Source organism: Leptonotus elevatus, chromosome 2 (genome assembly GCF_054856555.1).
Source record: "Leptonotus elevatus isolate MCC_2025b chromosome 2, RoL_Lele_1.0, whole genome shotgun sequence".
Taxonomy (NCBI): domain Eukaryota; kingdom Metazoa; phylum Chordata; class Actinopteri; order Syngnathiformes; family Syngnathidae; genus Leptonotus; species Leptonotus elevatus.
In genome coordinates this window covers 22511840-22537293 of record NC_141240.1, presented here as the reverse complement: position 1 = coordinate 22537293, position 25454 = coordinate 22511840, and the positions used below count along the sequence as shown (strand labels likewise).

Genomic DNA, 25454 nt, shown 5'->3' with positions numbered 1-25454 from the left:
GTTTTGAGACAGAAGTGACACATCACGTCAACTTTTATTATTTAAGTCCCAACATTTCACTCAGTACAAATCTGCAAAGTTGTAACAAAGACAAATTTACACCGCACAACTACTTGGTAAACAAAATCTTTGGGGACTTCCCAATTGGTCCACTAGGGGGAAGTATTGCCCCAAAACATTAAAAGAAGTTTGCTGTGGTAAACCAGTGATTCCAATCACATCAGGTATACTTAAGGGAAATTTACTTATATCAGTCATTCTCGTCTATCTGTAACAGCCATGTATGGTGTCGGGCAGAACAATTAAATGCTTATCCACTAAGACAGCAGACCTTATATAATTCACTCTTATATTTAAGTATTACTTTTTGTGACATTTAGTGTGGTGGTGCGCCATAATATTATTTAAGTAAAATATGTGCTTTGGCTCAATGAAAGTTGGGAAACACTGGTAAACTACAGAAACCAAACCAGCCAACACAATGTGTTCACAGATAATCAATCCGTCATTCATCACTCACACATTACAAACTTGTGAGCCTCAGATGCCCAAATTCTTTTGATGTCACCGGCTGAACAACTCACGAGACGGCACCCACTGGACTATTTTCATGCCAAAAAGTCCACAAGCAGCATGCCTGGTTGTCTCGCCAAACAAGACAGAAACATTTCAAAAAGGAGGGGAAAAAAATGAACGTGCCTTGTAATGGTCACTTTTAGACATGCTAGCATCACCTCACACAACTGAATAGCAAATAAGGTTATTGAAAAAGGTAACTTGTCTTCTTTAAAACAAAATCCTAAGGCCTTACAATCTTCCTTAAGACTTAATTTGCGTGATTTTTCTCCTTCCTCAAAGTATCCTAATGTTTGGGACCACCATAAAAGTGTGCAATAAGAATGCTCATCAAATTATCAAATGACGGAAAATGTTTACTCACAAAATCCGATTTTTGTTCATCTATGTATGCCAGTGATATATAGTCACAGGCTGAGCTGGTTTTCTTCCACAAGACAGACAGAATTTAATTTCTGGGTAAAGTGAGAAGAGATCATTTTTTTCAGCATACATACTTTTTTGTGACATTTTATTTTCTTGGTGTGCAGCGAGTTCTATCTAATGTAAAATATGTGTATCAGCTCAATAAGGTTTGGGGAACACTGCATTCTCATCACAAATAAATTTCATCACTTTTCAGGCAAGACAACTTATTTGTGGCAAGAATAATGACTCAAATCAGCAATTCCACAAAGGCATTCATTCACACGGCTGAAATAAAAAAATAACAAATAGATTGGCAAGAAATTGAAGCTATGATAGAACAAGCTGCCATTGAATAAAAAAACAACACCTCACGTGAACGCCATCTACAGCATCACCACGGCGACCGCAGGGCTGGAGGGAGGGAGCGAGTCGAGACCGCCCGCCGCCTTTGCCTCCGCCTCATTCGGAGAATTCGCTCGGCTAACGGGAGAGGGACGCAAACGACAACGACGGCTAAACTGTAGAGCTGCTTCCCGGCGGGAGGTAAGAAGTCTGCGTTGGAGGGGGAGAGCAGAGATTGGGGCCTTTAGGGGTTAGGGGCTGGTGGACGCTCCGCCTTCTGGGAGTGTGTTGGTGGAACTGCGTGTCCGGACGCCGTCGCTGGAGCCCACGCTGGAGGCCGAGTGAGTCCTGGAGCGAACCAAGCGGGTCATGCCGGCTGTGGGCACTGGTGGGGTATAAACAAGTTTAGATCAATACAAAGGGATATTGACTTATGAATTTAATTAGTTCCATAGCAAAGGTCACAACTCCATTTATTGTACGTTCAAAAAGAAATCAATAAAAACATTGAGATTAATTTCAAATGAGATTAAGGTGCATTAAGCTAAATTCATCAGTTTGTGCTTTTTTGGGCATGTTTTTGTACTTGAAAATTCCTCTCTGTTAAACAAAGTTAAAAAAAAGTCTAAAGTTAAACAAATACTATGGGACAAAGTATTGCAAAACAATCAATTGTCCTGACTATAATTCACGTCTTTGTTGAAAGCATTAAGGAACCCAAAATAAATTACTTTATTCATTATATATTTTCCAAAATAATCAGCTGAGTAATCAGCTATCAGAGTAAAATCCTGGGACCTGATTGGCTGATCAGTATGACAACCAAACATACAGATAGAACAAACTAGAACAGGAAGTGACCAACAAATGGGTTTACTCACTGTAGCCCATCCCCTGCACAAAATACTTGAAGGCCTCTGACAGTTTCCCAGGCTGGAGGGGAAAAACAGCACAATTACTAAATTCCCAGAAAAAAACCCTGACACAAATAGTGGGCTAATAGTCAGAGGATAAAAGGAGAGACTTACCTGCACCACTTGCGGAAGTCCTCCACAGTCTGCCATCTAGAGGAAAGACTGGGAATTACACCACACTACACGAGACATTTCAAGGTTGCGAACAGCACACAATGAACTTCTTTCAAGTAGTCAGGTAAAATTGACTTTATAATAGCTTGTAAACAGTTAGGTTCCTCCTATTAAACGCTTACGTCAATCTTTTGATATTTGTCTATCACCTTTTCAATTTCGCCCCACTGTGATGTCAGAACGGGGCTACTTCACATACAGTAATATTCAACCCCACAGTTTCTGAACCCATGACTTGATGAAGGCCTACACGGAGGACCTATCATGTCAAAGTCAAAAGGTAAGCAGAGCTGCGGTGTTAGCACATATTCGCATTGTCCAACAACATTATCAGCAATAGCTTCTGATATATGGCGCATGCTCAGCAAAGTTGTCAAAATGGGAGAGGTGGCAATTCGTATTGATGTGTCCGCTGACTACGCCATGCATGGATCTACTACAATAATATAAAAAGTAGAATTGGGCGTCTTAAGCCTCGTTTCCACCGCTGGTATCTACTCTACTCTGCAAAAGCCCCGTCTCCACCAACAAATCTACCCGGCTCTACTCTACTCGCTTTTTCTGGTACCTGCTTCTTTGCGATTCTAAAAAAAGTAGCCCAGTTCCAAAACATGACAAAATTATTTTGGAGGCCAATGATTGGTTCGAGACATGTCGTCATCAATGTGCAGCTGCGCAAACCACCATCCCGGGAAAACAGCTGCCATTAACGATGAAGAGAGGACAACAATGGCTTCCAAACAGATTTACGCTTGGACTTTTGAGGAGGTGCAAACCTTTTTAACATTATTGAATGCAGTTTTCTGGTTGCTGCAATATTCATTTGAATATTTTTGATGTAGAGCTAAGTAGAGTCGAGTAGAGTAGGGTACATACCGTCGGTGGAAACGAGGCTTTAGTGATGAAGTGCTGACTCCACAAGGGAAAATACAAATGCTGTTTGGACTTTACTAACTCCTTTTGTTCTGTTTATCTGTTAGAGAACAAGTCACTTCGAGCCTCGTGAAACACCCTAGCTCCGCCCCCAGATGTTATGGTTACAAAAGCCATACTGAGCAGTGGATCTGGAGTTGTCTCATTTGTTTGAGAAAAAATCAAATTTCAACCAGGCAAATAAAAAAGTGTGTAAATGGTGGTCTACAAATTTGTTTTTATATTTTGTGTATTTTGGCAAATACATGTCATAGACATGTTATTGGAATTGGTAAAAATGTGATAATATGGATGTGTCCTTTGAAGAAAACTAATATAAATAAATCTGCTCACAGACCAAATGGCTCATAACATTTTTCTGTTTACATGCAAATGATGGATCTAATGTTTTGGAAAATCTTCAGATTGGCACTAAATTCCAGGCCAAGTTTTGACTGTCATTCACTCCCAGCCATTTTCATTGAAGCAACCCCCTTCGCTCCCAGTTGTTTTACTGGATTTTGACTGATTTTGCAAGGCCCACAGAATATTGTGTTCCATTGCTATAAAAACATGGAACATTCCAAAATAAAGATTTGAATCTATTCTTTCATCAGAAAAAAAGTATATTTAATTATATCTGTTTGCGAATTGCAGCAATTAGAATATAAGTTTCATTAGTATTCACATTCCTGGTGAAAACACTGGCAAAAAGCTTGTTGCAACATGGCCCTGGCTGATCTCTTATACTCTGCTACCACCTGCTGGCCATTTTTTAAATAACTACCACTGCTTTAAGCCACCTCTTAATGTCAGAAGCCGCAACAAAGCCTTCTGTATAATCTTGCATAAAATAAAATAAATGTTTTGGGAGTGATGGACAAAGCATTTAATAACGTATTTACATGTTTTGGGGTTTGAATGAGTTAAGTGAAAACTAAACCCCAATGTGTGTGTGTGCACTGGAGCCAATTTCAATGAAAAACATCTGCCAAATCTAGACTGTCAGGTACCTTGAGCAGGGTAGTCTTGGTTGGATTCAGTCTGGAATTACACTCCACCTGTATGAATAAAAGTGGATACAGACACACACACAATGCACAGTTCACGACGTAAAAACACACAGTGATTGGCGATCATGGCAGCAGCTAAGAAACTGACCACAGCATCGACAGCAGGTGAAGTATCTCCAACGACCAGCAGGGCAGGACACCTGACACATACGCGCAAACAGACACACGTCAGAAGATAAACAACAACAAAAAACTCAAACAGTCGCTACCTGAGCGTGTTGACGGTCTCGTCGTTCAAACCAGGCACGGGGCGCTCCATCTGCAACTCTGTCCGGCTACAAACAAACACTTAAATGTATTTTGTTTGTTTGTCTTGCTAACCCAGAATGTAGTGTATGAAAACATGAACACAAACACACACGCAGGACAAATCACCTATCGTAGCTGCAGTAAAACAACGCCAAGTTGTCCAGTGGAATGTCCTGAGAGACGTGTAGCCTGTAAGTCTGGATCAGCTCTTTGTTCTCTGTTAACTCATCCTACACACACACACACACAAAACATCTTAATGAGGCATGAAAAGCCTCTGCTGAGCTGTGTGTGTGTGTGTGTGTGTGTGTGTGTGTGTGTGTGTGTGTGTGTGTGTGTGTGTGTGTGTGTGTGTGTGTGTGTGTGTGTGTATGTGTGTGTGTGTGTGTGTGTGTGTGTGTGTGTGTGTGTGTGTGTGTGTGTGTGTGTGTGTGTGTGTGCTCACAGTGCTGAAATGGTGTGCCATGATGATGTCCACCAGGTTGCTGGTCCACCCGCTCAGCTGCAAAAAAACAAAACAATTGAAAAGTGTTTAGTGTAAAAACATGCACATTAAAAAAAGTGTGCACGTGTGTGTGTTTCAGACCTTGGATACGGCCCAGTCCATCCAGCCCTTGGCGCAGGGGTCGATATTGATCAGAACTAAACCCTCCACCAGACTGGGATCATTCAACTGGAACGACAATCACCACCATCAAATGGGTGTCCCAATACTTTTGCCCACCGTGGTTATAACCCTAACGATGGAATCACTCACAGCAAGTTTGGTGAGGACGTAGGCTCCGGCGCCGACCCCGATGCCGATCACGCTCTTTATCCTGAGCGCACGTGCGCAACATGAATTAAGTAACATCAACAAGAAAAACTCTGACCTGAACAAGCAGACCACAACATTATATTCCAGTCTAAAAGGCTTTCGAGGGCTCCCAGTCAGCTGCAGAAGAGGTCATCATTTTACAATTATGCTACGGGTCTAGGTCACGAATACGTTAAAGAAATGCTAACTGAATATGAACCCAGTAGGGCTCTGAGGACTGCGGGCACGGAACTATTTGTGAAGCCGAGTTCAAAGCAAACATGGTGCATCAGCATTTTGCTGATATGCTGCACACAAAAGGAATAAGATGCCAACAGAACTGAAGAAATCCATGTTAAAAGTATTTCTATTTTTAAAAAAAATCCAAAACTGTACGTTCCTTTAGCAATTTTAGTGAGCTACTTTCTATTTCTTTACTTTACTTTTAAATGTCTTTGTTTTTAAAGCCTTTAAATGTATTTTTAACTAATTTGCTCCCAAAAACATATAAATATGTTGTATTTTATATATTACTATGCTCCCAAAGACGTATTTTATGTTTTTTTTTTGTAAGAGCATAGAGAAGGCTTTGAAGCAGCCTCTGAACTGAAGAGAATGGTTGAAGCAATGGTAGTTATTACAAAAAACGGCCAGCAGGTGGCGGCAGAGTATACGAGATCAGCCAGAGCCATGTTGCAAAAAGCTCATTTACCCACAGTTCTAAACAGATTTTTGAATGATGATGAAACTTAGCTATATTGTACAGGGATGTAACGATATCCAAACATCACGATACGATATCACGATATGAAGGTCACGATACGATAATTATCACGATATTGTGTGGAGGTTGGCGATACAAAAAAAGGTCACAGTATTATAAAAAAACGAGCTCATACTAAAAAAAGGTCACAATATTGTGCTTTTGTACATAACAGCAATGCATATGAACAACCGACGATCTCTAATAACACTTAATATTGAGGCACTTACTTGCTAATGCACGCATACGTTGAGTTCCTCCACATATTGACTCGATTCACAAGCATATTATGTTCCCCTACATCTGACCATTAGCGTGGATTTCAAACATAGAAGGGCCAAAACATGCATTATGAACATTAAACTCTAGTAAAAAAAAAAAACAGAGGGTTTTAACATCGTGACATAACTACAACGATATATTGTGGCAGTTTTAATATCGTGATATCACGATATTGCCGTTATCGTTACATCCCTAATATTGTAATGCTAATTGCTGCAAAACTGAAACAGATAGAACTATACTTTTTTTTCCTGGTGAAAGAAGAGACTCTAGTCTTTCTTCTGATAGATTCCATGTTTTTATAGCAATAGAACACAATATTCTGTGGGCCGTTGCAAAATCAGTCAAAATCCAGTAAAACAGATGGGAGTGAAGGGGGTTGCTTCTGTGAAAATTGCTGGGCGTGAATGAGTTAATTATGAGTTAACTTGTGTATGAAATGCAATATATAAATAAATCTGCCTTGCCTATAATTACTTTAACGTCTGTAACATAAGTTTAAAAGTAAGTTTCAATGTACACCTATTACAAGAAACATTTATTTTTATTTTTATGTATTCTCTCCATATCGCTTTTTTTCTCAGATTGCAGAGGGGTCTGGAACGTGATAAACAGGGAGCGCAATGTACACGCGTGTGAAGAGTAGACTGACTTACTGAAGCTGCGTGAGGACTGATGGTAACATGGCAGCCAGCTCATCCATAGATGGATACTGGTAGCTGAATACACAAACCAAAACTAGTTGCATTCATTTTGGAATCCCCCCTAAAATTGGTTATTTAAAACGTACGTTTTTTAGGGATGTTTGTGTTTGTGCATGTGTGTTACCCATTGGGGAACGTGGGCGCATTCTCCTGTTGTCCTGGAGCATCCACGTGCAAAACGGAGAAGTGCTGAGTCACTTCCTGCATGTCCTCGTAGTTGAACAGGCTGTTAAAGCACGACTTGTCTACAAACACATCAAGTTAGCATTTAGTCATACAATATGCACATACTCTACATGTTTGACTATGTGTGTGCTCACGGTTGAGTCCGAGGTCATGGTAGGTGAGGATGGTGGGTCGGTTGCCCTTAGCGACACCTCTCATGGTCACATGAAGTGCACAGTGAGTTGTCTCCACATCATACTCCTGGGCAACAAAAAAGTGTGCACACATATTGATCAAACAAACATTAAAAGGGGGCATATTTTGGAAAATTATTTATTTTACTGTGTTGTATACTAGGGACGATAACGGCAAAATCGTGATATCACGATATTAAAACTGCCACAATATATCGACGTCGTCATGTCACGATATTAAGAGCAGCACATCTGTTCAAAAAGTCAGGTTGATTTCCATTTGTGCAGTTCTAGCACCCTCTGGTGGCTAGTTTTTTAGTGCAGTTTAATTTTCACAAGGCATATTTTGGCCAAAATCCATACTAATTGTAAGATGTAATATGCGTGTGTGTGGAGGAACTCAATGTGTGCGTGCATTAGAAAGTAAGTGCCTTAATATTATGAGATATTAGAGATTGTAGTTTGTTTATATGCGTTGCTGTTATGTACAAAAGCACAATATTGTGGCCTTTTTTTAATATGAGCTTTTTATTTTTTTACAATATTTTGACTTTTTTTAATCGCCAACCTTCCCACAATATCGTGATAATTATCGTATCGTGAGCTTCATATTACGGTAACATTGTATCGTGATGTTTGGCTATCGTTACTTCTCTATCAAATACTGTAGTTGTGTCAGGATTGACCATCCACCCGACCAGTCCTGAAAAAAAAATCAACCAAAAACAATGCCTAAAAAACACAACAAAAAATAAAAATAAAAAATGTTTATTTGTTCATTATTTGGAAAAACATTCATTTTCAAATAAAACAAACTTCTAAAAAACAAAACAAAAATTCTCATATTTAAAAACAAAATTGTGTTCCATTAAAAAAAAGAAAATATCGACAAAATATATATATTGGCCATTTTTTTAAACAACAAATAAAAAAACACTTCCTCCTTCCTTTCTTCTTAGAAAACCATGTCTCCTTTAATAAAGACTCTGCACCACAGCAGAAAGAAGAAGCCAGGCCTCCTGTTGCCGTATTTGGCCGATGTCGAACATCGAGTCCTCTGGAAGCTTTTTTTGGAGGCGACTCCCACACAGCAGAGTCAGCTGCTATTTCAATCTCAGTCTGCACGCGATAGATAGAGCCGTGTAGTATGGCACGTTCTTTTAAAAATGTATTTATTGTATTAAACAACTGATTTATGAATACAATTAAAAATGAGAATATAGATCTTGAAGGACTTGATGTACAATCTCTCTAACAATCAGAACAGCTTCTTGCTTAATGTCGTTCGTGTGTGGGAGAGGTGTGAAAACATAATTGGGGTCATCCTGAGTTTTCCGATATTTGGAGCTCAATGGCGACACCTGACGCCCCCCCCTGTGTTTTTCTTCTTCAGCAGTTATCTCACAGTTGCTGCTTTGCTATTTGTCGGTAGGCCTGTCCTCTTCAGGAGCCTGGTTGCCCCCCGCAGACATTTTCTTCCTTGAATCCATTTGGAAGGCTCAATGATCACCACCGTCGCTATAGTGAAGGCTCGTGACGAGATGGTTCCGTCAGTCCTCTTCAACCTCCGTCCTCGCAGACTCTCGAGTATTTTCCTGGATTTTTCATAGCCACGAGGGGTGACGAATGGAATATTTGTCACATTCATTAAGCTGTTTTTTTTCTTCAAAAATGTGTTACTTAATATATATATATTTTTCAAATAATCAAATAATATAAGGGGAGGGGACGTGTAGATTTCATACTTAATTCACCATTCCTATTTTTTTCCTTTAACCCTTTTAGTACTATTATCATAGCAGTCCGCCTGTTTTTATTGTTTTTAGGGGGGGTTCTCTCGACGTAAAGCTCCGTTCCTCCGCTTTCAGATACGTTGCGAGCGCAAATGGTTCCGTGGATACGTTGATTTGAAAGGCATGCGTCATCTCCTGTCTCCTGCGCCACTCTCCTCTATGACACAGCGCTTCCCCCTCCTCCACACGTGACAATCTGCTAGCTACCGTAACGTATGTGGTATTCGCGTAAAGCTCTCTGCTTTCAGAAGCCGTTGGAATTTACGTTGCTAGCGCTAACGGTTCAGGAATTACGTTGATTTGAAAACAAGTGTGTTGTCCTGTCGCCGCCGATAGTTTTAGGATTTGAAGGGTCAACTCATTCACTCCCAGCCATTTTCACTTAAGCAACCCCCTTCGCTCCAGGCTGTTTTACTGGATTTTGACTGATTTTGCAAGGCCCACAGAACATTGTGTTTTATTACTATAAAAACATAGAACCTACCAAAATAAAGATTACAGTCTCATCTCTGTTTATATCTGTTTCCGTTTTGCAGCAATTAGCATTAGAAAATAGCTCATATGAACATTATTCACAACTCTGTTTAAAACAGTGGGGGGAAAGCTTTTTGCAACATGGCCCTGGTTGATCTCTTATACTCTGCTGCCATCTGCTTGCCGTTTTTGTAATAACTACCAATGCTTCAAGCATTCTCTTCAGTTCAGAGGCTGCATCAAAGCCTTGTGTATGCTCTAGCACCCCCCCCCCCTCACCAAAAAACAACAACAACAACATATAAATACGTCTTTAGGAGCATAATAATATTTAAAATAGAATGTATTTATACGTTTTTGGGAGCAAATTAGTTAATAAAAGAAGAAATTCTATAAGTTACTTAAAACTTGATAAAGGTCTACTTACAATTACATCTGTTGAAATGCCATGCCTTTTAACTGTATTATTATGCATGGATATCTGCTTATGACAAAACAAAATGCACATACTGCATGGAAATTATACCTTACCATTAAATGACCATCAATATTTATAAAAATCCCCATCTTAACTTCCTATGGTAATTTACTGTAAATCCTCCGGAAATTTCCCATCACCTTGCAACCCTAAAGTTGGAATGACTTTACTGGGACATTTGAGACAACAAGTTACCTGACAGTTGAAGTCCTGCAGGTTGCTGCCATTCTGGGGAGAGAGACAAAAATGTGACTCACCAGGAGCAGTGAAAGAGGAAGTCCAACCGGAGCTGCGTGTTCCCTCACCTGTGTCGTCAGCAGGGGTTTGATCTCTGTCAGCTGGACGTCGTGAAGTTCCTCCATCGCGTGACTGCCTTACTGCTCGCCTGAGGACAGTTAATATTTTGCACGTATATTAAATATCTATTGTCACATCATTTTATTGAATAATTTGAGGGGACTTAACAAAACACAAAACAGCAAAACGTGTTTTAAATGAAATCATTGTCATGTATTGTTTTTTATTGATTAAACAAGCAAATCAGATTTTTGTGCAAAAGATTTCAACATTGTATCTGCTCAGCCCTAATTGATTGCAATAATATTGCCTGGATGTTGCAGAGGTTTCCATGTGATGGATAGGATAGGTGACGTCACGTCATCGGTTGATGAACGAATGAATTAACAGCTTTAGAATTCATGTCTGTACATACATTTCCAATTCCTTTCAAGACCTTTCATTTAGTAGTACGTGCTATTTCCTAATGGCCTGATTCAACTTATGGCGACGCATTTAAAATATGATAAATTGTTTTAACAGTTCCTGTTCTGAAGCTTGATGGAATTGAGTTAACAGACACAAAATGTAATAATAAACAGATATGCCAGATTCTACAAAAAAAAGGACAAAATTGTGCCCAAGGGAAAGTTTTTCTGGGATTCTAAAATTACAGATATAAATTGGAAAAGGGCGTGGCTTTTACCTTATAAATATTGTATTACTAATAAAGCCGAAGTAATACATCTTAATATTCCGCATAATATATATCCAACTAATTTATTTAATTATAAAAATTTGTCGATATTAGCAACCTTTGGGCTTTTTGTGAAAACGAAGTTGAAACAGCAGCTCATTTATTTTATGACTATGTAATCATGAAACAATTTTGGCGTGATTTAGTGGCTTTCTTCTTTAAAACCTTTAAAATCCCTTATGATCTCAATCGGAAACATTTTGTTTGCTACTATAGTAACACAGAAGACAATCATTTGAATATGTATTTCATTTTGTTATTCTTTATGGTAAGTTTTTCATTCACAAACAAAACATTTCCAAGTCTTACCCCAGATTTCTTCCTTCTGGACTTAAAATCCATTTTCAAAGCCATAAAATGAATCAACAATAAGAAAAGCAGTAAATTGTCACATCTCTTGGATGCTTTTCTCCTATGATGCTTTATTTGTGTAATATCCAAAGATTGTTGACCTGTTTTCTTGTGAAATGTCAATTTTATTTATTTATTTATTTTCTTGTATTGTACCATCTTTAAAATGAACATACATTTTGTCAGGTATCTTTGCAAGACAAGTTCCTATGTTCTAGAAAGTTGTGTTGAATTGTGTTAATAACGCTTTTTTTTTTATTATCTAACAGCCTTATAAAATAACTAATCAACAATCCATTTCGGAGTAATATGCGTGTCTGTGCGCGTTTTTCTGAACTAACGTCAGCAGATCTGATGTGCTCGAGTCTGATGCTAAGTGTGTTCCAGTCCGATTGCTGCTGCACAGCAACCGTTGCCATGGGAACCGTTTTACTTCTCTATCACGCACACACGCGCATGCACACACGCGCATGCACACGCACACACACGAGCACGCACACGCCTCACGCTCACGACTAGCTTGAAGCTAACTATCTGCGGCAACTCGGTCAATATGTCAGCCTTTCCGTGATTTTAACTCACCGTAAAGCGCGTAGTGGAGTTAAACGAGCGTCAGAAGGGAGGAAGGCCGAATGGGGAAGCAACGAGAGATCCGTTCGTAGCGCAAGTGAGCTTGCCGTGGGTCTACTCGGCTCCGAAGATGAGCAAAGTGTGCGTGTGCGAGAGATACGCGGGCAGGGGCAGGCTGCCAGCCAGGAAATGGCGAGGGAGGGGGGTGGGGCTTAACGCAAACAACGGCTCGTTTTTATTTATCAGAATTATTAAATGATTGAAATAAGAGTTTTGATGTGTTATAGACGATTTATTTATTATATATATTCTTAGAATAAGAGTTTTTTCTAATTATCACTCTTAATATTTATTTTACATATGTTTAATTTCCATTTCAAACTGGTGACGGGAAACTTTCCAGTGGGGTGTAACTGAGTGTCAGGGGGACCTTGTTTGGTACACCTAAATACATTTTCACCAGGATAAGCACACTTAAAAAGAAAAGAAAGAAAATTAAGTTTTTCAGGTATGTTGAGGCCCCTCAAAAGACCATTCATTCATCACAATGCAAACAAACAGCAACCTGGTGCTAATAATACAAAGCAATAATAAAAGTATGACAAGCACAAGTGTTTCCGCAACATTATTTATGAGTTGAACACCATCAAAATAAAACTACAACTTCAAATAGTTGTTTCTTGTAGAAGAATAGAAAAATTTTGCTTGCTTTGTGTGCAGGACGACGCGACCAATCAGTGAGCAAATTCTCCTCCTCCACATGGACATAAGTATTGGGACACTTGCAGGAAGTGAAAGATGAGTTACGTTGTATACAAATATTTGTGTGTCTGGAGTGTCGGCACACATCAAGTGTGAAATTAAACAGAATATTAAATCTTAACTGCGAGCGAACCCTTTTGCACTTGAGTCCCACTGTTAACATGGCTAAGTCATAAGAGGTGGGGGGAGTATTTGTGTTTGGCCGTGTCATGCGCCACATGGGTGCATTGATTGAATAGTTGCATTTCATCGTTTTGGTCGCTTGCTTGTTTTTCACACTCGGCCTGGGCTCTGCTTCTGCCAGTAGAAACAGGCAAATGGCTACGTGAACATTCGCCACCGACTGAGGCGACCAAATATCCAGCCCATTGTTCGTCGCGCAAACGAGATACGGGCTCAACACGGGCCCAGCGGTAGAAAGCAGGCAGCTGGGTGTCCCAATACATTTGTCCAAGTGGCGTACATGCAAATATGCACACACGCATCAGTCATGTTTATTAGCTTTTGACTAGATCGGTATTGTTTTGTCATCGTTAAAACAGCAACATTCCATCTGTTGAAGAACAGATTTCTTGTCGTGATTCGAGTCAAACAAGAACCGCCTTCGTTTCAACAAAATTAAATAGAACAAGAATATGCAAAGTAATAACACAACACTAGTAAAACAATCATGCTAAAGTGTGTGCGTTGAAGTCGTGTACGGCGGTGAAGTGAGTTAGCTGCTGAATGAGGAATACGTCTGTCTCTGCGTAGTGCACTTTTGGGTGGGGGTGCGGCGCAAACAAGCGCTTGAGTGCGTGACTTGTCCAATGTGCTAGCCGTTAGCTGGAGTGCCAGTGTCGCACAGACAGCCGCCTCACGACGGAAAGGTCGTGTAGCAGGCGCCTGATCCGCTGTTTGAGCTGCGGCAGGCGGGACAACGGCTCGGGAGGCTCCAGCTCGCCGGAATCGTCCAACCATGACTCCAAAACTGAGAGAGGAAAGAAAAAGTGGTTTATTCACTTCCTGCCGTTTTTTTTTTTTTTTTTACATATGGGACACATATAGACACTATATATATGTACAGTGGCACCTTCAGATACTGTTTGAGTTCAAATTGTTCTGTGGCCATGCTCGTAACTAAAAAACTTTTATTTTTTTAATTCAGCATTTGTATCAAGGCGCCACTGTGTGCACACACACACATATATATAAAAGGAAAAAAAAGTGCACATCTCACCGTCCAGGTCCTTCTCGATGACGTCCATCCTGGTGCTGATCTGCTGGTGTAGACGCTCCACGTGCTCCAGCAGGTTCAGCTGGCACTCCGTCACCGAAGCCGGCGAGGATACCGAGGTCGGCGGGTGAGCACGTGCATGCCCTTCGTCTCCGTTTGTGCACGTGTGCTTCGAGCTTTTGGCACAGCCTTGCCAATCGTTTTCGTCACATTCCAAGTCTTCCCGCTTTATTTCCTGGAAAGACACACGCAGGGGGCGTTCATCAATTAGATTTCCCATTTTAAATCACTTGCCCTCCACTAGGCTCCTTTTTGTTTGTTTGTGATGTCTATTTATTAGAAGGAATTAAAATCACTTAAAAAAAAAAAGCACGTAAAAGGGTCGTAAAAGTGGCTAAACTGTCAATGTTGACTTTGCAAATTTCCCAATTGTGGGACTAAAAACGGTTTATAGCTTTGAAATTTGAAGCTGCTAAAATAAATAAATAAATAAAATTGAAAGCAATATTTTCCTGACAAATAAATTCTAATTGATCAAACTTATTAAAAGCTCTGTTTCTCGCTGTATCGCACAAGTAAAAATAGGTCATCGCTGGCGTTGTCACGTTGCCGTGGCAACAGCAGCCGGGTGATGAGCAATGCTTGTGCGTCATGCCGCTTTTCCTTCAGGTTTTGCTCACCCGTGCTTGACCCGATTCCAGTTCAGAACAAACAACGCAAATCCCTCCACAATAATGCAAAAGATTCCTCAGCAGTTATCACAAAGCTTGATTTCAGCTTTTGCTGCCTTGAGTGGCACAACAAAAGATTGGGTTCAGGAGACCATTTTAAGTTAACAATTGTGTTTCTATCCCTCATTGATGATGCGATCATATTTTAAGATAATAAAATCATCACTTTAAAAAAGGGAAAAAGAGACTTTCGGTTCCGGCTTGTAGGAAAAGAGTCACAGGGAGCTAGTGGTCTGTCTTGCAGTCCTGAGGTTTGGGGTTTGAAACTCGGCTCCTGCTTCCCATGTGGAGTTTGCATATTCTCCCTGCACTTGTGTGTGTGTGTGTGTTTTTAATTTTTTCCCCGGCCTCTCCCACATTCCAAAAACATGCATGTTAGGTTCATACAGTACAACATAAAAATAAGTGAAAATATACTAGGGATGCATGATAATGCTATTTTCAACCGATACGATAAACCAATAATTAGTAAGCGCCGATGTTGATAACCGATAAGTAAGCCGATAATTGTGCAAAATTAACTTGAATACAAATGTACTTTCGAGTATTTGTTGAAGTCTAACATGTACAAATATATTAAAACATTGTGTAAAGCACCACGAAGCTGAATTTTATGGATATCTCTGCTTCAAAGACAACCAGTCAAAACAAAAACAAAACAGTCATATTCATTTATGCAACAAAAAACTGCGAGGGTAAGATTTCGGGGAGACACAGTAAAGAAAGCTCACACTGGCGACTGCCATGTCACATGAGGTTGCGCACATTATGATGTCACAAATATGCGACACTAGCAGAGGAGAGGGGAGGGGTTGAGGAGTTGGGCACAACTCTAAGTCTATTATTATCGGCGGATTTTTCCATTATCTGGTTGATCTTTATGACGTCAAATTGGTCGATAATTGCCAATAATTATCTGGCACCGATATTATCGTGCATCCCTAAAATATACTTCATCACCATGAAGAAATCACACACTAAACAAACAAGTGCTTATTGTGCCTTAACTTTACGTGAGGGGAGAAGGACAACAGCTTCTCTAACGGAAAACAATCTCCTTGCAAAATAACATAACAATCGTATTCACGTTTTCCTTTTGTCCGTTTACTTTCTTCTTCTTTTTTAAACACAAAAAAACGATCATGGGAAATTTGTCTTTTTTGACACGTTAATGACATTAAAGCAGCCTGTTATTTTTGGGCATTAACAGTAGGAGTGTGCCAAAAAATCGATTCTCATAAGAATCGCGATTCTCATAAGAATTGCGATTCTCATTTAGTACGATTCAGAATCGATTTTAAATGTCCCAAAATCAATTTTATTTAAATTATTTTATACTGTCTTGCCTTTGTCTGTGTGTGGCTTTATTTGGAGCGCTGTTCATGTTGTACCCAATTTGGCCACTTAGGGGCAGTGTGGTTCCACGCGGTCTGATACACTGTTAAGTTGTAGCCGCATTCGAGAGTAGAAGGAAAAAGTCATGATCAAGTTATTCCAATAAAAGTTTTTTTTTTGCAGTGTGGAGCCGTTCTTTTGAGTAATGAAAGTACCGCGAGTAGCGCGCTAATTAGCATTAGCGAGTCAGACTGGAGTAGATCATTACAATTCCTTGCACAACTATAGATTGAAGCAAAAATCATTGTCAATCAAATCATTTTGAATCAAAAAGCATTATTAATCGAAAATCGATTCTGAATCGAATCGCAGACAAAAAAAAAAAAAAAAAAAAAAAAGGAATCGGAATCGAATCGTGAGAAATTCAAAGATTCCCACCCCTAGTTAACAGCCTTTAAGAGTAAAAAAATGGGTACAACTATGGTAATAAGTTATGCACAGAGTCAATGATGGTTAAATAGCGTATTCCCACCCATGCTGTTCAGATAACGAAACATGTAACTCGAGGCATATTTTCGAACAGAATTTGGTTCGTAACTCGAAAAGTTCATAAAAAGGGTCGTTCGTAACTCGAGGTTCCAGTGTACCTACAAAATCGACTTTTCAGGAGACCCCAAAAATGGCACGTTTGTTGACCCAAGCTTTAGATTGGTCAATTATTTGTAAAAATGACACCCACACGTGTGAGCTATCTTTTATTTTTGAAATGTGTCCTGTGACTGACTGGCAACCACAAACATTTAATTGTGATAAATATGAAGAAGAAGAAGAAGAAGAAAAACACCCAGGAGATGGCAAATAATTGTTCACGGCACTGTATGTCTGTTTACGTTTGTGTTTTGCTGTGAAACCGTTCCATCTTCTTACCTTCTCCACCTCTTCGAGTGCCTCTTGTTTCGCAGCAGCTGTCGGTTTGTCCTTCGACTTTTCCCACAACGAGCCGGGCTTCTGGTAGCAGTGCTCGCTGCTGACATAGCAGACGGGGGGCTCTCCCCTGGGCTTGTGCCCCTCCTCTGGCGTCCACGGCAATCGCCACAGCTGCAAGTCGGGGTGTGACGGCGTGCTGCGTGACCAGACGCCAGATGTGGGAGTGAGCCACATACGTGCAAGTCATGAGTAAATCTCACATTTTAAGTGATAAGTTTGTGGCAAAAATCAAGAAAATCAAGTTGAGTCCCTACTAAAATTTCAAGCAATGCGAGTCAAGTCATGTGACTTGAGTCCCCCGCCTGGAACGAGTGCAGACGCGTACTCACCGCAAGAGGCTGATCTTCAGCTGTAGGCCGCTGAGGACCTGATTGAGGCTGTGCGTGTGCGCCAGGAGGCCGCTGGTTTGCGTGATCTTGGAGGCGTTGCTCTCAGAGTAGTTGTCCCTCACGAAAGACAGGCCGAACATGGGCCCGGACGTTAGCAAGTCGGGCTCGGACAGGTAGCACTGAGCCCGCCTCCAACCTGAACGGACCGTTTGTTCAATCAGCAAATGCAAGCGACACTGACAGAAGTTAAAGTTTTTCTTTCGATGCGAACTATTAACTCGTTCAAACCCAAAAACATATAAATATGTTTTTTAATACTTTGTCCTTCACCCCCACAAATGTATTTAATGTTTTTTTTATGCTAGAACACACAGAAGGCTTTGATGGAGCTTCTGACCTTAAGAGGCTGCTGAAAGCAGGGGTAGTTATTACAAAAAACGGCCAGCAAGTGGCAGCAGAGTATAAGAGATTAGCAAGGGCCATCTTGCAACAAGCGTATTTTCTCAGTGTTTTCAACAGGTTTGTGAATAATGATGAAACTTAGCTATATTCTAATGCGGATTGCTGCAAAACGGAAACAGATACAAATATACATTCACGTATTCACCAACGTTGGAAAATAAATACATTTCTGCAAAGTCACACACGGCGTCCCGTACTGATCTGTATTCACCCGGAGATAGTGGTAAGTGTTTACTTGTTTAAAACTGTTGATAGCAATAGTGCTAACATTAGCTAAAGTATTAGCATGGCCACCAGAATGCAAATGAAAAAGTGGAAGCGCTCAAGGAGCTCTTATCAAAGAAAAAAGGGAAGGCGCTTTTTCAGTGGCCACTCTTGATAATCTCTCAATTTCAAAATCAGATTGATTGATGGATTCATTCATTGAATGATCAAGAACTGTGTCCCAATATCTTTGTTTCATATTTGTCTCCCACCTGTACAGTGTCTGCAGTAGTAGCAGATGTAGTTGCGCGGGACGTTGTCCTCGTACAAGCCCATGCAGGTGCCGTGCTGCCAACACAAACACGACTCGCACTGCAGACAACAACGTGAAACGCTGTCACTCGGGGCTCAGGTGCCTCAAAACAAACTGTGCGCGCAGCTCACCTGGATCATGAAGTCGTTCTCCTCGTCCACCTCGCACACGCATCTCACCACCTCGCAGTCCTCCGTCCCCGCGGCCGGCGACCAGTGGGGCGCGTCCTCGCCGCTTTCGGCCGTTAGCGTCGACCAGTCGCTGCCGTCGTCCACTGATAAAAGCAGGGCGAGGGTGACGTGAATTGCCGCCGGGCGGTTCTGATTGTGACGTGCGTTACCATACGTGTGTGCGCGCTGCGGTGCTCTTCGCCGAGTTTGAACGGGATGGGAGACAAGGCCAAGCCGTCGTCGTCGCTGCTGCAAATCTCTGAGGAGGCAAAAAAAACCCCAATTGTTCAGCAGTCAACATTCTATTCTTCTTTTCATGAGCTAAAGCTTCCGGTTCATATAATAATTTTTGGTCGCTGTTTTTTCCATATCGTGCTCTTGTCCTCGGGCGCTATGTGGCTTTTACCTGATTGACTCATCTTTTTCTTCTTCTTCTTTTTCTTCTTCTTCTTCTTCAGTTTAACCCTCAGAAAGTTTTTCCTCTGTTTCCTGTCGTGATGACTCTTGTCCCTCTTCATCTCTGCTGGCAGACAAACCACAGCAAAAAGGCTGGATTCACACATCGTGCTTTAAATGACACAACTCCTACTTTTTTGTTGTCAAAAGGCATCTTTTGGAAATGTGAGTTTTCCTAGCCAAATGCAGATTGAAAAACAGATATGTAAAGATGTCTGCCTTTGGTGGTACAGCGTACAGCCTGCCAATCCCATCTCGATGTCATCAAAATGAAGAGATTTGTGATATGCACACCTACAATACATCCAAAACGTGGCGCATTAAACATGATGCAAAAATGTTACAATAGGGGAATATTATGTTTCCACTGTCAAAAGTGGCTAAGGGAACCAAAAACTGTACTGTTACTGTACCATTTTGAGCTACAATTGTATTGGGGTATAGCAAAAAGGGCCCGACCGATATGCTATATATATTTTTTTTTTAAGGTCGATGCTGATACCAATTTTTGGCAGTAAAAAACAAACAGATTACTGATTAGCCTGCCGATTATTTTAAAAAAATGATAGCGCATAAGATTATTTTCGCCTCATTCCTTTCCAATTGGTGTCACTTACACTCAAACTTTTAATATTAAGATTTACTCTGCTTTGAATGACAAGTCCATACTATGACCTTATCAACACATTTTATTAAGTATACAAGGTTATTATATAAATGTATGTATTTATGTATAGTGGATGTAATTCTTTTTGTTGTGTGTTTAGTTTTGCAGTTAACTATAAGGTGTCATTAAACAGCTTAAAGGACGCTTAGGGACAAGAGAATAACATACGCTACACGCTTGTTGCTAATGCTACGCAAAGAAAATGGTGCATTCATGGCCCTTTCACAGCGTCGGAAACTTCCGTTATCTTCGATTATAAAACATTTTAAGGGGAAAACAGTCGGTCATTTGGCCCAATTGGCCGATTGTTTTGGCTGATGTTTGAAGGGCAATATCCGGCCAATGAATCGGTCGGGCCCTAGTACCAAAAGGACAGTGACAGACATACTTCAGAAGACATATAACAGCAGTCAAGTGGCGTCAGCTGACCTTTTACCATGGCCCTGTGCTCTCTGCTGTCATGTTGACAGGCGATGCTTGCCGTGTCGTACACAAAGTGGCTGCTCTCAGAAGTCGAGCGCTTCCTCCTACAACAAAGCCCCGTAACGTAAAGTCAAGTCAGGAAGTGTTCTGCTGGTGACTGTCAGAGGCTGTGTTCGGAATGACGAACTAGCCACTATAGTGGCCTCTATGGTGAGTTGGCTACAAAAATAAATAAATAATAAATAAATAAATATATATATATATATATATATATATATATATATATATAGTTGTTGTTGTTGTTGTAAAAACTCCAAGTCTTCTAAAAAAATAATTTGATAAACATTCAATATGCTTGATCTCACAACCTTTGCACTGGGAGGCGGACGTGCGACCCTTGTGAGGACAAGCGGTACAGAAAATGGATGGATGGATGGATTCAATATGCTACACTCATGAAAAATGGCGGGGGGAAATGGGAAAAAAATGTAATCAATCAATTAAGTTAACACTGGATAGTAATTAGGGAGTAAAGAATAAGTGAATGATTCCAAACACAGCCGGTGTGCTGTGATGTAATGACAATGACGACTGACTTTGGCATGTCTGCCACCGCTGGACTGCCTTGCTCCTCTGGTGGCTGCTGTTGATGCTGCTCCGCGTGGTAGTACTTGATGTGATAGTGCAGCAGACTGGCCTTCCGGAAAGACTTGGTGCAGCCCTCCGACGGGCACTTGAAGGGATTGTGGTCCAGCTCGATGGAGAGGATGGGGGGAGGCTGGTTCTTGATCACCCTGTACACTGACGCACAAGCGCTCAGATTAGTCGCTGACGTAAACCATGTTTCAAAACATCAACAGCCAAAAGTGGCCAGGAGTAACGACCTACATTTAACGCAACTTTTTGGATGAATTGTACTTGTCAGAGTAGTTTTAAGGTAACACACTTTTTACTTTAACTTGAGTATATTTGTTAATAAGAAACTCTAATTCATTCCACTCGCTACTCTTATTTTTCTCGAGCTGTTATTGTTTGCACAATCTATTTGTTTTCAGTTGTTAGAGCGATTTCAGTCACATGACTGTTTCACGATTTCTACGTAACCAATGGCAACTTTTGACGCCAAATCACCAATCCAACGGAGCCAGGCAGTCACATGACCGCAAAGACGACTATTCTTGTGGATGAATTTGCCTTCATGATTGACATTTTATGACACAGATTTAATTTATTAATGTTTTAGTGAAAGTGTTATTCTGCAAATAAAGGGGTAATTTTGATGACCGCTTATAATTTTATTTAAAAAAATTATTTTTCCAGTGATAACAATATACACCTTATGTAGCATGTTATAGAATAAATTTAAACTAACAATAATAAGTTGAGTTTAGCATGTTGGCTTGGCCCTTGGCCCACTCTAACAATCAGAGTGCCGCTGCCACATACTGGATGTGCAATTACATTTTATTCTCGTACGGCAAAAAAAAGAGAAAAGTTTCCTGAGGTCACACGTGCCCCACCCACTGCATCATACTGCCCCACTATTTGAGAAAGATTGCACTATAGGATAACTAAATAATGTGTGAGTTAGAGCAATCAATTCATTTGTTAACTGTTATTTGATACAAATCTCTTTTTACATCCTCTGTACAATGAGCAAAATCCATGTTGCTAGAAGACTTGGGCGTTAGCATAACTTAAATAGCATAGCTGACTCCATGTTGTCCTCCTTCAGACAGCAAACTAGTTGAGAATCAGAGCCTGAAGATAGCGTCCAAATGTCATGTGACCAGCAGTTGACCAATCACAGTCAACTGGCTGGTCACATGACATATGGACGCCATCTTGTTACCCTGCTGACACCGAGTTGGCCAAACTCTATCTACGGCTCTGTTGAGAATGAAACAACAGCACCTCTGCTGGCCGCAACCAAGCAGTGCACTCCCTTTGGCCTCAATCACTTCAGGACATAATTAACAATCAATTTTATACAATTTGGAAGCAAAATATTTGTTTGACTTACGTGGTTCTCTGCTGAATTTGTGAGTGGTGGGCAGGTGGGCCTGTCGCTCCAACAGCACATCTGCTTCAACGCAACACACACACACACATCATGAAAGCCGCAGGTACAGTAAAACCAGTCTTTCATCAATGGATGTGTGTGTACTGTAGGACTGTGTGTGTAATCAAATGTATACAAAAGCTTTTTTTTAGCTGCTCTTGTAGTTCAAGGATCACCCCTGCTAACATGCACTGCTTAGAGAGGAACTAGGTTATTGTTTATTGTCTTAATATCTTTAACATTTCTTATATTACAGTAGTCTTGATTTTACATGACTTTATTTCACATTTTCCACATCATATTTTCTACATACGTCACGCCTTGATTTTTAATTTGTGTTACCAGTTGTAAATGACTAAGAGTGTTGGTTACGTATGAGTGTTTACCTTTGTTGATGTGGGTGGGATTTGGGAGAGCAGGCTGGCTGACCTCGCTTGTGCCTTGCTGCTCGTGAGTCTCACTGTTTCCACCGGGACTGAGCGGAAGACTGTTGGCTGCCGGTGGAGGCAACGATGATGATGATGATGATGATGAAGATGACGAAGACGGCTGCGGCCCCTCCTCGCCTTCGGCCTTCTCCTCCTCTTTCTCCTCTTCCTCCTCTTCCTCCTCTTCATCTTCTTTTCCTTCTTCCTCACAATCCTCCTCGCTCTCTCCTTCTTCCAATCCCTCGCTTCCCACGGCTGTCTTCTCACATTTGGACTTCTGCAAACGCACGCCGGTCAAAAGACATTGTGACTGGTTGAATCGGGTTCAGTAAGTTTGTAGTATTCCTTACTTTCTGCAAGGCTTTGACCTTAGGGGGCTTCACGGTCCGAACCACGCCATCATAGAAGCGTACTGTGTAGGACTCTAAAACACATGAGCAAATGTTTATTAGATCTGATCTGAGCTTGTTTGAGATGTGTCAAAACGTTGTTGTTTTTTAATGCCTATGTAACTCATGTAACTCATGTAATATAACAGTCATTCAGGTTCAATATTTGTTTTCACTGTCACTATAAACATCTCATCTGTATTCTACACCTGCTTTGATTGACCTTTAAATAAAACTCAGTTGCTTCTATTCTCAAAGCAACAGAACCTCCTCGGCGGAGCTAAGTGTGTGAATGCAGGCTCACCGTCGTCGTTGACACGCAGAATTTTGGCCGGGTAGAAACGACAGTCGGTCCAGCAGGCCAGAACCTTGGTGCCGGAAACAAATGACTGAGAGAAAGAAAGAAAACATTGATGAAGGTATAAGAACCGCTTACATGTAAACTGATATATATTTAGGGAACACATGCAAGCACATCAATAACTACACACTCATTATTGGATTATGGCGTGTTTTTCAAGGGATAACCCATTCGAGTTGATTTGGAACTTGTTCCTCGTTACTATTATGCCTGCATGGTTATGCGCGTCTCACCGTTGACACACTTGTGGGATTGAGGCCCCGCCTTCCCCTCAAAGTGACTCGCTCTAGTGGCCGCAGGTATGGCGAATTCCAGTGGAACCATTCGTCATGGCTGCGGCTCCACCGACGATAGTGGATGAGAACGCGTTCTTTGTCGTAGTCGACTTTGTCGATGGTGGCTGTGTACCTGACAGCACCCCCCCCCCCAAAAAAACACAAAATAATAAAGTCTGGTACATGTAAACATGCTGAGTGTTGTTAGTTAGCAAGCTGTGCTGTGAGTAGTGCATACCAGTTCTTGTGGCGGTCTCTTGCCTGCAGTTGAGCGCCCACCTCAAACTTAATGCCCCTTCTGTCTGGAGGAGTCTTCATCTGGAAGATAAATATGTAAATATTTGTGCTCAATTTAACCCCGCTTGCTCAGTATTATCTCCTGTTAAGTTTAAATGCCATTTAAAGCTTTGTACTTTGTGACTACTAAATCCAGCCACTCATTTTGTATCCTGCTTATTTTGATAAGGGCAGAATGGCAGGGTACACCCTGAATTGGTCGCCAGTCACTGTCAGGGCACACACATAGCCAAATAGTGACTGTGAAGCAGCTCTAATTATAATATAATGGACATAATTATGATAACATTAAATAACGATTAAAAAAGAGGAATATTACAAAGGCAAAGCAGTTTTAATCAAGGCTTTTAATATCAGATTATAACATCACCTTGAAATAGAATACTTTACACATTTGTTAACGTTTAAACAACACTCTAAAGGCTGCCCGCCCGATTCACGCGTGTAATTTAACGAATTATGACATTTCCACCAAATGAACTTTCGGATGTCGTTTGACAACTGGACTACGGTTTTGACATGTCTGTTTATACGCTTCCTGTGTGAAAGCATTCCATTGGCTAGAAACAGCAAGGGTCCGCGTTCGTGACTTTTCATTGGGCGTCGGTGTTGTCAGTGAAGCGCAAAGGCCCGCCCTTTGCCTGCCTCTGCCTCCTCACTGCTATGAGGATTATCTCGATTAAGGTCATAAACTCAATTCAAAACTCTCACAAATGACGCAGCGGCCTTCTACGCACAAAGGATAGAGCACATAGCCGAGCACTTTGAGTTGTTCATCTAATTTTGGACTGTAAAATCGATGAGTTGGCGTTTTGTGCGGCTGTGCTCGTCCATTGATTATAACTAGACGAGCTAACGGCTAGTCCCACAGACCGAGGAGTACGAGCACAGCGTAAAGTGTCGTTTTAATGACAAGTTTCGTGACGAGCGACGCGTTACGCACCTTTAGCAACTACCCGCGCCCTTTTATATGACTCATCAACACTTGCGGTTCCTTCGAAGTTGAAAGGATGAAGTGAAAAGCTTGTTTACCTCTCGCGTTTTGCAGCGCAGTCAGTGAATGCGCTCATGAGTGACGTCACACCGAGCTGGCACATTGGCGCATGCGCAATCTGGTTGAGCGATGGACTATGAACCGCTAGGTGGTGCCATTTATGCTGCATTCCAGGAACCTGGGAAATCTTGTTGCGACCTGAAAGCTTAGCAGGCGAATGTAAACAAAAAGACGGCAGAATGCGATGTTTTATTTTTTTCATCAAAATACTTTTGGGCCTCCAGCAAACCTGCCTTCATGATATCCTTATATCTTCACGCAATCAGTACAAATCGCATTGCG

At 41.0% G+C, this 25454-nt stretch overlaps 2 protein-coding genes and 1 long non-coding RNA gene across 7 annotated transcripts; 1 reads left to right on the top strand and 2 right to left on the bottom strand.

Moving 5' to 3' along the window:
- Window positions 1-15: 15 nt before the first annotated feature.
- Window positions 16-12427, bottom strand: LOC147178926 (protein NDRG3-like). 2 transcript variants are annotated; one of them, XM_086069831.1, is made up of 16 exons: window positions 12264-12427; window positions 10603-10682; window positions 10493-10525; window positions 7514-7619; window positions 7318-7438; window positions 7146-7208; window positions 5406-5520; window positions 5235-5321; window positions 5094-5150; window positions 4775-4878; window positions 4609-4674; window positions 4488-4539; window positions 4340-4387; window positions 2355-2390; window positions 2208-2259; window positions 16-1711 (listed from the first exon to the last, which is right to left on the bottom strand). In XM_086069831.1, the coding sequence occupies exons 2-16, from the start codon at window positions 10657-10659 to the stop codon at window positions 1578-1580; spliced, it is 1131 nt and encodes a 376-aa protein (XP_085925957.1). In that variant the 5' UTR covers window positions 10660-10682; window positions 12264-12427; the 3' UTR covers window positions 16-1577. The 2 variants fall into 2 exon arrangements, with proteins under 2 accessions (XP_085925957.1, XP_085925958.1); XM_086069832.1 differs by having other exon boundaries at window positions 5406-5466.
- Window positions 12428-12865: 438 nt separating this feature from the next.
- LOC147178924 (PHD finger protein 20-like) lies at window positions 12866-25207 on the bottom strand. 4 transcript variants are annotated; one of them, XM_086069824.1, is made up of 17 exons: window positions 25151-25207; window positions 24060-24139; window positions 23780-23954; window positions 23490-23574; window positions 23147-23220; window positions 22755-23073; window positions 22330-22392; window positions 20903-21107; window positions 20313-20410; window positions 19167-19283; window positions 18936-19019; window positions 18722-18864; window positions 18550-18649; window positions 17612-17807; window positions 17223-17418; window positions 14233-14464; window positions 12866-13983 (listed from the first exon to the last, which is right to left on the bottom strand). In XM_086069824.1, the coding sequence occupies exons 2-17, from the start codon at window positions 24137-24139 to the stop codon at window positions 13835-13837; spliced, it is 2316 nt and encodes a 771-aa protein (XP_085925950.1). In that variant the 5' UTR covers window positions 25151-25207; the 3' UTR covers window positions 12866-13834. The 4 variants fall into 4 exon arrangements, with proteins under 4 accessions (XP_085925950.1, XP_085925952.1, XP_085925951.1 ...); XM_086069826.1 differs by having other exon boundaries at window positions 19167-19280; XM_086069825.1 differs by having other exon boundaries at window positions 22330-22389.
- On the top strand, window positions 20238-23455 carry LOC147178925 (uncharacterized). The gene is made up of 2 exons (XR_015094207.1): window positions 20238-20516; window positions 22788-23455. It is a non-coding gene; the product is annotated as an uncharacterized LOC147178925 (long non-coding RNA).
- Window positions 25208-25454: the final 247 nt, after the last annotated feature.

Excerpts from the sequence above, each read along its gene's own strand:
- LOC147178926 (XM_086069831.1), bottom strand. The coding sequence starts at position 10,659 with ATGGAGGAACTTCACGACGTCCAGCTGACAGAGATCAAACCCCTGCTG. Across the intron at positions 5,151-5,234 it reads TGGACTGGGCCGTATCCAAG|CTGAGCGGGTGGACCAGCAA; the intron begins GTCTGAAACACA and ends GTTTTTTTGCAG. Across the intron at positions 2,260-2,354 it reads GACTTCCGCAAGTGGTGCAG|CCTGGGAAACTGTCAGAGGC; the intron begins GTAAGTCTCTCC and ends TTTCCCCTCCAG.
- LOC147178924 (XM_086069824.1), bottom strand. The coding sequence starts at position 24,139 with ATGAAGACTCCTCCAGACAGAAGGGGCATTAAGTTTGAGGTGGGCGCT. Across the intron at positions 19,284-20,312 it reads GCACAGGGCCATGGTAAAAG|CAGAGATGAAGAGGGACAAG; the intron begins GTCAGCTGACGC and ends TTTGTCTGCCAG. Across the intron at positions 14,465-17,222 it reads CACTCGAAGAGGTGGAGAAG|GAAATAAAGCGGGAAGACTT; the intron begins GTAAGAAGATGG and ends GTGTCTTTCCAG.